This window comes from Osmerus mordax, chromosome 8 (assembly GCF_038355195.1).
Source record: "Osmerus mordax isolate fOsmMor3 chromosome 8, fOsmMor3.pri, whole genome shotgun sequence".
Classification (NCBI taxonomy): Eukaryota; Metazoa; Chordata; class Actinopteri; order Osmeriformes; family Osmeridae; genus Osmerus; species Osmerus mordax.
Genome location: NC_090057.1, coordinates 10,304,827 through 10,317,348, shown reverse-complemented (window position 1 = coordinate 10,317,348; position 12,522 = coordinate 10,304,827). Strand labels below are relative to the sequence as shown.

Below are 12,522 nucleotides of genomic sequence, written 5' to 3'. Positions count from 1 at the left end.
TAATCAGAGCTAGGACAAACCCCTCCCTATGTCCTCCCGTTCCCCACAGGCTGTGTAGAAAGTGACTCATGTTTAAAAGATGGGGTGAGAACAATCTTGATGAAAGGATAAGTAAAAGTTTAATATGGGGGAGCTGTAGGGGATGCCAAAAGGAAACATGGAAAAGAGAAAATAATGTTAAAGGTTAGGAGTTCCCAGCTCCCAATCATTACCAAAGTCTCCCACACTTTACTGTTACGTAAGGTTACATTAACTACATAACTATATAAGTACATAGCATTACCTATAGTAACATATGTACCGCTACATACGAACTGCTGTAGTTACACTTCATTATGAATTAATTGTACAAAGTTATAACAAGTGAAACTTGGTATTGGGGAGGTGGGACTTTCCAATGGATGTTAACATTGATCTTGTTGTGGTAGCACAACCTTCAACTGCTCCTGAACAACCTCCAATTACATCCTTATGTACTCCCCTATAGTGTGGCTTCTTTCACTTCAACGTTTTGTAATAACGTGCAATTTAAACTTTTTAATAGGCATTGCAATAGCTACTTACCCAAAAGTATGTACGAAATGGCTACTGTTATTGTTAGGATAACCAAATAAATTACAACTCATTAAAAACATTTCTCATATTGAATGCCAAAAAAGCTTTTCAGTATTTTTTAGGTACAGGATCTGATAAGGTGAAAGACGCCATCTTGAGGGGAAACACAGAGCTAATTCTCAGGGATATTTGTTTTTCAGCCTATGCATTTTTCATCAGATGTTTTAATACATTATTCATTCCTCTCATAACATTCACCGTTTACACTACTTCCTGAGGTAAAACGTTTACTTTTTCCTCGCTTCTTTTTTTGAAACCCCTCCATAAATAAACCATTAAGCGTTTAATTCAGCTTGTACTCATGATGGAATCAATGTTTTTTATAGCTCCTCTGATGCTAAATGCTAGCCAGTGACAGACAGGAGGAATGTGTTTTACGCAGGATGTTGCTAACTCTTGTTTCTTCCTAAGACCAACAGTTTAGCTAGTTAGTTACATCATTTAAACATGCGGCCATTACTGATGGTCCTCACTGGCCTACTTCTGTTTACAACTGCGAAAGACAGCCATTCATTCTTCTTACTAAATCCCCAACAGCTGCCCATTGCTGTAAGAGATTAAGAGAGAGCTACAAAACAGTTTTACCCGGTGTTGGCCACATTCACTCAGTCTGTCTCATTCAATGCAGTCTGTCACTCAATATTTACTCACAGTATTTATTGACAAGCTTGACATTATTTTCATCAAATCTGGATTTCATCTTGATCCATATCACTTGTGGGTCAAGGTGCAAGGTGTTTTTACAATTTGAAAAGTTGTCATATGGACGGCCATAGGCACATGAACTGACCATCCACCTGGAGTCATTTGTCTGAAACACACACAAACACACACACACACCTGTCCGCTCAATTCAGAGCTGAGCCTTTGCAGGAAGCACCAACCTCAGTGCCTCTCAGTTCAAATCCTCCACTCTTAAGACTCCTCTCTCCCCCACACCACAGATAAACACAGAGACTCTGCCAGGAGCTCGGTGGTACCTCACAGTCACACGAGTGAGGAAAATGAGGACATCTGGGGATACCAACTAATTAAAAGCACACGGTAAATATACAGGAGGTCCACTTTGTTTTCAAACTCTGGTCATGCCATGGAAGTATGAAAATCATACACAGCACATTGCTCTAAATATGGAAGTAATACCACATCCTCTTTCAAGTTACAACACTTCGTTGGCTTGTCTCCTTGTCGGTATAATGATCAGTGTGTTGGTGATCCAGACCTTTCAAGTGCAAATGGGAACACTTACAATATTGTTCTTTGATCTTAATTGTGTTTGTGGTGAATTCCTCCAACGCATGCGGAGGGGGACAGTTTGCAAGAATTTACGTCTTCATTAAGTCACGCCTTTAGTAATGAATCACGGTGAAAGAGCTGAAGTGGACAGGGACAAACGGAGCATCATGTGACTCAGCCGGTAAAGGTTAAGACGTAGGCCCTCGGTGGTTTGATCTCAGGAGAGCTCCCTCTCTCTCCACCCTCGCCTCTCCTCCGTCTCTCTCTTCAGTTGGAGAGCGGGGGCCGTGTGTGTGTGTGCTGTGTGTGTGTGTGTGTGAGCACATGAACAGTTTTATGATTGTAAGATTTACAGCTCTGGAAGAAATTGAGAGACCAACGTACCTTTTTCTTTTATTTTTAACCCTTGTGTTATCTTCGGGTCATTTTGACCCATCGGTCATTGTGACCCACCGTCGTATTGCGACAACTTTACCGCATACAAAAACAAAGTGAAGCATTTTCTTTTAACCGTCGGGCTGTCTCAGACCCCCCACATTGCGAAGGTTAAAAGAAAATGCTTTTTATTTGTTTTTGTATTGGGTAAAATTGTCGCAACACAACGATGGTTCGTTGTGAACCTTTGGGTCATTTGACCCGAAGGCAGCACAAGGGTTAAGTTGAGAAGAACAATTTTGAGTAAGGGACAGTTTATTTTACCCTTCTGTTCCTCACTCAGAATTGTCCTTCTCAACTTTTTTTTTATGAAAGAAAAAGGTGAGGTGGTCTCTCGATTTTTTCCAGAGCTGTATGTGTGTGCACATGATTCAGTGCCGAAGCAAGCATTTAAACCTGTGTTCCCAAATTAATGGGCTGATGTCTCAGATGCTGATGCCAAACTTCAAAGTAGGAGGAGCCTCTGTGTCAAATGTGAGTGTGTGAACAAGACCCAACAAGCAAATGAGAGAAAGGGAGACATAGTTAGGGTGTGTGTGTGCCATTAACTCAAAGATATTACAGAAGGGTGTACTGTTCATCCAGCTCTGCATTGATCTACTGTATACAATGAAGGAGCAGATGTTGCAGCCTAGAGTCGAATCATACAATCACTGAAAGCACAGAAAAGGTCTTAAATTGCCGTTTATATTTATCTCTGTGGACGAGGATGATAATCCATGCATATCCGACATACAATCTAATGATGAACCTATTGTGACAGGGAGACGCTCAGAAGAGGCCGGTAAGCCCCACTGGAGCCGTCGGCCAGGTGGCCTGGCTCGTCTGCTGACTATGGTGTCGTGTGGTGGGCGTAAGCGAGCACCTGATTCCTATGCAGCCTAATTCTGGCGGCGTCTCCTAACCCTGAACACCGATTGGTCCAAGCCCCGGGGGGGGGGGGGGGGGGGGGGCGATTGGAGAAGGAGCTGGGAGAGCTCGGGGTGGTGTGTACCAGGGGTGCTGTCCATGGTGCTGCTGATGGATGGCAGGTCTCTTCCTGCTGCAGAGCCCAGGGGCACTGTCCCTGGTGCTGACCTGGAGGGACTGAGGTTGTGCTGGAAAGTTCCACAGACTGGGTGCTGAGTCCCTGGCTGGCCCTGCCTGGCACATTGGATAGGTTAAACTTACTCCACAGTGTAAATAATGCCTGTCTACCGTTAAAATGCTATCTTTTAGGCTGCATAGTTAGCTACGGTGGTGTTTATAGGAAAATGTAAACTGGAAGTCCCAAGATAGAGCCGGGGAAAGGAAACACATAAACACACTCAACACATAAACACACACACAGCCTGTTGAAGACTCAAAAGTTGATTTGTGAATCACTTTGGTGTAGTGTTCACACAGACCTCATTTGGATGCTGTTTATACAACATTAAGGCTGAGGCTGTTAGCGTTGTGGTGGGATATTTTGTTCAGCATGATGTTCCTGCTTCTGACTCAATTCCAAGCAGGAGCATTATCTGGTTGTGTTGTGTCATCATCAGAAAAAGAACACAACATTTCAGCTGCTCGTCAGCAGAGCGGTGTGTAAATGATGTGTATGAAAGTGATCGGGACCAAAAAGTGACAGGAGGGGCCTGAGTCTTTGTAATGTAAGGAAGGGCTTCTGCTTGTGTGCACAGCTCTCTGTGTTGCCTCGAACCATCCTTATGCAGACTGAACGCAGCTCATTTGTGTGTCTCTGTGCATTTGTGTGTGCGTGTGCTTGTTGGCATATCCGGTTTCCTGGGTGAGGATCCGGCTAGCCCGCGCTGTTACCAGCCCACATGGTGGTGACGGGAAGACATGACACTCGAAAACACGTGACTGGGGAGAAGGATAATGACGTCACATCGGCTGATGGGAAACTACCATCAGCTTGGCTGTGTCACATACCATAACAGGGCCAAGTGGTGTACGATCACAGCAGTGCGGTCACTCGGTGGAAGACACGGACACACCACAGGAGCCCTCTCACTCCAATGAAAAGGACGAGGATCAGTTTCAGTGCTACAGCAAGGGTAAGGCCACTTACAGGAAATTACATTATCTCTGAGTCCACAAAGTGGTAACGGATCATAAAGAAGTTGCATATGAGCAGCTATGAGTCCACAACGGCTGTCTGTCTTTCTTTCTCTCAGGTTCAATCATTTAGCCTCGGTTTAGGCTGACAATTTCTGTTTTCATTGGTTGCCAGTATTGCCCTTGCTGAATATAGAATTTTGTCTCCACTTATTCCCAAAGAACCATCTATTTTTTGAGGGTAAAGAATAGTTTAAGTTGAGTTCTTACTTGGAAATATGTAAGTAGGCTAAACAAAGACAAGTAGGCCTCCTGTAGTTTCTGCCACTTCTTCATGTCTAACCTGTTTCTAGAAAGAGTTGTGCTTGGGTCCAACTGAATGCTAGCAGGATAGCTATCCAGTCATTACAGAAACTCCACAAAAAAAGCACCAGAGACACACACCCACAAGATATCCACCACTGGTTGAATGAGTGAAGTCATTGCTTATTTTCTGTGTCAGTGTACGTAAACTGCTTTGCAGACCAGTAAACAGCATTGGATTAGATCATGTGTTTATCTCACTACTTTATATACTTAATAAATGTTTTGTGTTTATTTGGCCCTCTTCTTTCGTTGCAGGCGTGTCTCAATCAAAAACATCCGCAAGATACAGGTGCGGGGCGGGGGATCTAAAACTAAAGTTGGCAGAACTTACAGTTACTCTTTGCCATATTAACTGGGTTTACCGGGGACCCCTGCCAGAAGTTTCGGATGATGGTTTGCAGATGCTAGTCTGAAGTCTGATTCCCAACTTGGACCGTGCAGAGTTCAATCTAACGTCCTCAGTTATACCTGACTAGGTCTTGTTCTGGGAATTAAATCAAAGTAGGATTTGTCGAACAAGGGCTATAAGGTGAGAGAGACGGGGGCCTTGTGTGACTCATTCAATCACATGCTGTCTTCTGAAAGGAGACTGTAAGTATTCATACATGGAAAGAACATTGAGCGTGAATCTGAAAACATCGGCCAAACTTGTTCAAGACAACCCTCCAATCTGATGTCATGTAATCAAGGATCTGATCTGAACAAAGACTCAATAGAGATTCAGAGATACAATTGTCTGTGGGCCATAAAACACCTGCCAGACACTTTATATCCCATAAGATTCCTAGTAAGCCAATAAGTATGTCCAGATGATACCTGTAGTATATTTAACACACTTCTACGAAACTGCTTTCCTCTCTGCTTTTTGTGTAACTGTAACTCTGCATTTCAACAGGGGTCCTTCCTTTTATATCCTACCCTATAATCTATTCTTAAAACTAGGTATTGTACATGCATGGGAGCCTGTGCTGTGTGGAGCCACCTGCCTATACTGGCCACTGCGGAGGACGATGAGAGAAACTTCCAAAGGCCGCTCTTTTGGCAGCAGTGGATCACTCAGTAAGATATAGTCAAGGGGTGGAGAAATACATAAACCTTTGGCATGCAACAAACCCCACACACCAGAGACAAGGCCTTGCCAAGTTTGCCTTCCACCCCCCCCACCCTATTCCTCCCCCCCCCCCCCCCCACCTCAGATGACTTCCATAACAGGATTGCAGCCGTCCGGCCCGATCACTCACGTCTCTAGCAATCGACCCTGACAGATTCAGCACAGGTCGGCATACCAACACACACGTCGTTCGCATCTGGAGAAAGGAATAAGTGTAATAGGCATGAATAACAACACGCAGCTGGAGTCCAGCTTTTATGCCTGGTTCTCTTCATGCCGATAAAGAATGAAAAATGGGGTGAGTTGTGAAAAAGCACAAGTCGTTATTGGCTTCTTTTTAAGGAATTGGGCTTTAAAAATTTACTTTTTTTTTTCTTCCAAAGGTCATTTTTTTGTCAATGTTTTCTACCCTGTTGGATAGGAACTCTACTTTGCAGGACTGGTTGGGAGGCTCCAACTTTATATCATCGTAAATGTGTTTGTTTTTTTGGTTCCAGATCTTTTTCCTCCTTGGGCCTAGTGGAGTACACACAGGCTGAAGTGACTGGGTGAATCACGCCCTCTTGTGGACAAGAGGAGAACACTTGAAGGGTCAGTTGGCAAAGGAGACGTTTATTTTGCATTACTTACAAATGCTGTTCACTTAGGATCCAAGCAATATCTGTCACAGAAAATTGAAATGAGCATGAGCTCAACTTTTACTATTAACTTAACAATACATTAGCCTTTACCATAGTATACTGCTTTGTAAAATTCTATAATTCTATAAAACATACAGTCAATCATATTTTGGTCCTTCATACAAAGTGATCAGTATACTGGATGCCATGACACAACGGTAATACACTACAGAGAACAGTACTTAACCTGATCACCACCACCAAACCAGACAAACCAGTCCTTTGAGAGCTCCAATAAGGAGTAACAGGGGTAGGGAAAGAGTTTATGGAACAGATGGCATCCCATTTAAAAGTACCCTTTAGAATGATGGGAAACAATAGATTCAGCTCAAACACCTCATTGTGTACTGTACGTCCATATGCAAATCTGCCTCCACTTTAAGATATGAGTCAACTAGTGACACTGTGTTCTGTGTCCTGCTCACACGGGGGGCTGGACCAGACAATCCCAGACTGCTTTACCCAGGATGTGATGTCAGATCACTCTGCCTTCTTCCTGCTCTCTCTGTGGGCCTTCCTCTTCAGCTGCAGGATCTTCAGCTCAGTCATGGTAACAAAGGTTCGGTACACCCACAATGCCTGTCACACACACACACACACACACACACACACACACACACACACACACGTTAACACAGACAACGATCAAAATATAGCACACACCCATTCTCTCTTTCTCTCTCTCTCTCTCAAGCACACACATTAATATATACACATTAGCCGACAGTTTAAGCGCACAACCATAGAAGTTATGTAACCACATACCACAATTATCATCGCGTTGAATAAAAGGGGAATGGAGAAAACCAATGATATGAACATTCCTTTGGAGTCAAAGTACTGGAATTGTGAAAACAACCTGTAAATACATTGTAACGAAAACAGAAGAATTTCATGTTAGTAAAGTACAATGCTCATTATAGTCTACAGCTAGTTAGCCTTTGGAAAACATTGAAGTTGCCTTCATGGTGCATTGAAATAGTTTAAAAGCTTTTCTTGACACATTTTAATATTGTGGGTAGATAAATGCTGTCCTTACTTCCAGTTCATGGCTGCCAGCTCATTTAAGTACTCGGCGCAATACACCAGGCACACTGCAAAGAGAGGAACAATTTAATTTCCCATTAAGTGGCATTTAAAGCCAGGGCACACATTCAATATGAAAATATCATCAAACATCTTTGATCTTTGGATGTCCAGATGTTTTTTTTAGAAAACGTTAAAAGATGTGTGAGATAGTACAGCATAAGAGTTTATTGATGGTAGACATGTGGGTATCATCTAAAATGACAGAATTGACCTTTTATACACACATTTGAGTACTGTGGAAAACTGGTGAATCCAGTACAACTGTGGCAATCAAACTTCAAATACATTTTAACTTACCCAACATAAGGAAGTGAAAGATCTGGAGTCTGTAATATCTACAGGTTAGCAGTGTCAGGCAGAAAGAGAGAACATGAAACACTAGCAACCCAATAAGCCATGTTTCCGACCATTGTATCTGAGGACGGGAAATCACAATGATTATTTTCTCGGAATAAACATCTTATTAAAACACTTACTACATGTCTCCGATTACAAAATTGATCAGCACCTTTACATGGCTCACACTGTGCACGTTTATTTCGCCACACTTTTTACTTTGATCTAGCTCATTCGTCGTTAGCCAACTGTGTAACTACAAGTCACACGTAACTACACAGTCATACAAATCCAATGTAAATCAATAAAATGTAACATTCTAGAGCTATCTAGCTAACTGGAGCTACTCAACCTGTTTGCCGAAGCTATCTACTTGAAATTCTACTTAATACTGCACTGTAGTCGCGAGCTAATAACAGAATGTAGCCTACTTTAGTAATCATGAAATATCATACTTACAGACATCAGATATGTCCATATAGATGTGATTCGCATATTGCTAAATCCATCAATTGGAATTGAACTGACATTCTCTGCCTTCTGGTCAGTCATCTTGCAAAGCCCACGTTAGCCTTCTCTGGGAGACTATACGGTTTACCTTTCGTCAACAAAGCTGAACGAAATACCGGAAGCCATATCCGCCGTCGCAGGCAAAGGACGTCATCGAGTGTGCCACCACTTCGAACTTTTATTTATTTATTTACACCTTTTATACATCATCATATTCAGAAGTTTATTTGATTTAGCAGACGAATACATTTCCAACGCAACACCTTAATTCTTTGTGCCCAATCTTAACTCCTGTAAGCCTCTCTATTCAGACGTTTCTGCTTATTTCAGTCTATGGATACACAGTTGGCTAACCTGTCGGCCAGAACAAGCATTCGTTACACTTCCTCTTGCCTTTCGCCCAAGCATCAAATCACAAAGACTGTAGAGATGATCCAACACATGATTAAATATTTACAGTACAAAATAAGCATGAAGACACAAGCAGAAATATGTGTGTTGTGTTCACAAGCAGAATAAAAGACCAGTGTAATAATACAGTAGGTTCCCTGTGAGCAGGAAGCCCAGGCTCTCTTCCTTTCTGCCTCCTTTTCCTGTTTTGGTTCCCCTGGCCACCATGTTAAGTCTTTCCTCTAAATCTCTTTGTTAATAAGCTCCTGTCCTCATTCACTTAATCTGAGGTCACAGAACCTGTGGGAAACACTGGCTTCAGTTCCCTTTCGCTCTTCTGTCTCCTTTACTGAAAGAGAAAAGAGCGGTTGCTATATTTTATCTAAAAAGGCACAAGCAACGTTGGAGAAACGTACTCACATAATAGTTACTAAGATCCTATTCTAGTAAGTTAAGGTTCTTAGGGTTATGTACAATCAGTAAGTATCTTCGTCTATTCAGAATTACCCAAATGTATACAAATATTTTCAAAACCTTTCTGAAACACCACAGTAAGTACAAAAGATAAAAACTTTATACAGATATAATAATTTCATCTCATAAATACAAATTATTTTCAAACATTATGCGTTTTACAAGTCAATAAAAATATATACATTTGTAAATTACCTACGATCATAATTTGTTAGTCTCTGTAATAATACTAAAGTAAGAACATTGTATTCCTAACAGATGACAATTTAAAATCTTTGTTTAGTGCAACACCTGACTTGAAATTGTGGTTTTAGGAATCATAGGGTTAGGGTTAGAAAATATGATGATGTGGCCGACTCAGCGTTTGGCCTTGCCAGCGTGGAAGTCTGGGACGAGGTTGGCAGCTGCAGAGATGGGAGTGGAGTACCCTGCTGTAAAGCTGTGTAGGCCCAGAATCAAACACTTCCAGCTGTAGTGAAAGGCCTTGCCAACATTCTGAAAGACAAGAGCCCCACAGGAGAACAGATTCACCCAATCAATAACTATGAAGTTAATAACTCTAAACTATATTATTCACCAGTAATAAAAACATTTAACCACCACTCTGGCGTATTGTTTTGGATGGACTTTGAAGGGTAAGCACCTATGCACTCGCTTTGGATAAAAGCATCTGCTAAATGAATAAATGTAAGCAGGGAATCATATTCTTATTCAATGCTATTCAAAGTTGTTTTTGCTTTCTTCATCCAATCAAAAAGACAGAACTAGGCCAACTATGAAGAAATCCTTCTGTACCATTCTGGAACAATGGCCGAACAGCAGGGGGAAACAGCAAAATTTCCCTCTAACTAAAACAGGCAGTCTTGCTGAACATTAGGGTTCCATGGTCAGTGTTCAGGAAGGGAAGGGAAGGGAAAATGGAACAAATCCAACAGTTTGACTGGGGGAGGGGTCGTTCAAAAACAGCAAAAATAACTACCTGTACACACAGCCAACTATTCACTTTTAACCAGACCTTCTTACCTTCACCTATTTAATGAAATAATGTAGATGTCCCACTTCATTTATAATTGTTAGACAATGTTAACTATGAGCTCATACAATAATTTACCATGTTACCCAATGTTATTTCTGGTTTGATCAGATAAGCTTTCTACACACACTAACCATTTCCTTGTTAGTCACTAAATAACTTACAGTAACACCTCAGGTTTTACAACCAAGATCCAAGAATTGTCCTTCCTCAATAAAGCCCTAAATCTGTGTATTTGTAAACTTGGCTGGGGCAAGCATGCATCAACACGATATGGGAAACGTGAAAGTAGTCATGATTGATGTTCAGGCGGATAAGAAATACTTTTATGTTCAATTGGAACACTTCCATCATGTTAAGAACGTGAGGGCGGTGATAGAGATTTGCTTTGTAGCACGCAAAAACAGGAAATACCCTTTATGTACAAACTATAAAGTTGCAGTCATGGCCAGTGAGTGAATTGTAAACATATAAACAGGTTACCAATTGTAATTTGTGATTCTGGTATTCTTATCAAGTATGGAGCAAAAAAGGAGCAGACTACTGAAAAACAACAGAGCAACTGGAATACCTTTTGCTACAAGACAAGGACAACAAGGACTCTATTCGCCACACTCTCTATGGTCATAGCATTAACTTTCTCTATGTGACTTTCCAACAAAATCAGAGAGGCAGAAAGGGTCACATCACATTGAAGCTTTGTGGGATCTAGTGGGCCCAAAGCTCTTTAGCAAATCAATGGGCTTAGCCTGGCTGACTAATAGACCAGTGATGGTCTGAGCTCGGATGAGTGTCTGGGCAACCAAGTGTGAGTAAATGCTTGCCTGTGCATAGTCTAACCTGCTATTTAAAGACAACAACTACAGCCAAAAAAGAAAGAGAGAATGAGAGAGAGCCTCCATATTTAAATGATTGAGATTACAGTAAATTACCAGTAACACAGAGAACATAGATTGTTTTGCTTTGCATAGATCAGCAGTTTGACAATTATTTTCTGCAAAATGGTATCTCTGTAGCACATTAACCCTGTCACGTTCCAGTTCAATCACTTCAGTTCTTAACGTGTCATCCTATAGATCCATGTGTTCATTGAGAGGTGATTAGAAAATACACACAGGGAAAACAACAATTGACAATTTGGATTAATCCTGAAAAGGCTGTTCGTCCACCTGTAGCCCACCGTTATGAAAATGCCTTTTGATGTGTATCAATTAATACAATTTGTGATTCAACGTTGATTAATACACTTAAGTTACCATAAATTAGTAATGTTCAGGAATATTTAATTTAGTCTAATATTGTATGGTATTGCTGTCTCGTAATACCAGTATGCCAATGGTGCTAGGCTACTTACCCAAGTTATATGAAATTAGTACTGTAAGGATACTCGTTTGGGATTTCTATTGTTGAAAGTATCTGAAAATTGTATACTGATGTTAGTAATAAAATAATTAGTCGTTGTGCAAAACATTGGGTGAAGATCCATTGAAATACTTTTAGTAGTTGAGCCCAGAGGGTATTAGTATGTTTATTCCATACCTTTCTTATTTTTTTATATGTTGCTTTCTTTTTCTTCTTTGCTTCTTTGGCTTTTTCTCTTGCCTCGTCCTCTTCTACTAAGGGTTTGTATCGCTCTGGCAAAAACGAAAGATGAATCTCGCTGTGGCTCTTCGTTTTCTTACTCGCTTTCTCCAACTGCTCATGTTGCTCCTCACAGTCTACTTGCCGGTGATATACTGCTGCTTTTTCTGTTTCACCAGGGCTCATTGAATAACTATCAAATAACCTTGAAGCGATAGATTTATCCTTCATTGTTTATCGGGTATTCAGGAGGGTGTTCTTACTGCTACAGTACAGCGCTGTGTGTTGTTTCAGAAGTTGACTGAAGTTGAGTGTGAGTGAGCATGCTTTCTATTGGACTACGTGTTGACTGTCTGGGTTTAAGACTTGGCTCTGAACCCTTAAAGTCACACTCAGCACATATTTGCACTGTAAACTATAATAACACTGTCAGATGTGTAATGCATTGGAATTGTTAATAAATGAAAACATGACAGGTACTTTATTCATCCCCATAGAGAAATGTATTTAAAAGTATGAAACTGTCAAATTTCAATTCATGACAATAGATATTTAGCAATATTACTGGGCTATTGTCGCTAACAGTAGAGGACTGTCTTAGTATAAAGTTACTCTGAGCATAC

The 12,522-nt window shown here is 41.1% G+C and overlaps 1 protein-coding gene across 1 annotated transcript; it reads right to left on the bottom strand.

Moving 5' to 3' along the window:
- Positions 1-6,398: 6,398 nt before the first annotated feature.
- On the bottom strand, positions 6,399-8,519 carry tmem18 (transmembrane protein 18). Its single transcript, XM_067241673.1, has 5 exons — positions 8,371-8,519; positions 7,873-7,990; positions 7,526-7,580; positions 7,252-7,345; positions 6,399-7,065 (listed from the first exon to the last, which is right to left on the bottom strand). The coding sequence occupies exons 1-5, from the start codon at positions 8,461-8,463 to the stop codon at positions 6,967-6,969; spliced, it is 459 nt and encodes a 152-aa protein (XP_067097774.1). The 5' UTR covers positions 8,464-8,519; the 3' UTR covers positions 6,399-6,966.
- Between the last annotated feature and the right edge of the window lie 4,003 nt (positions 8,520-12,522).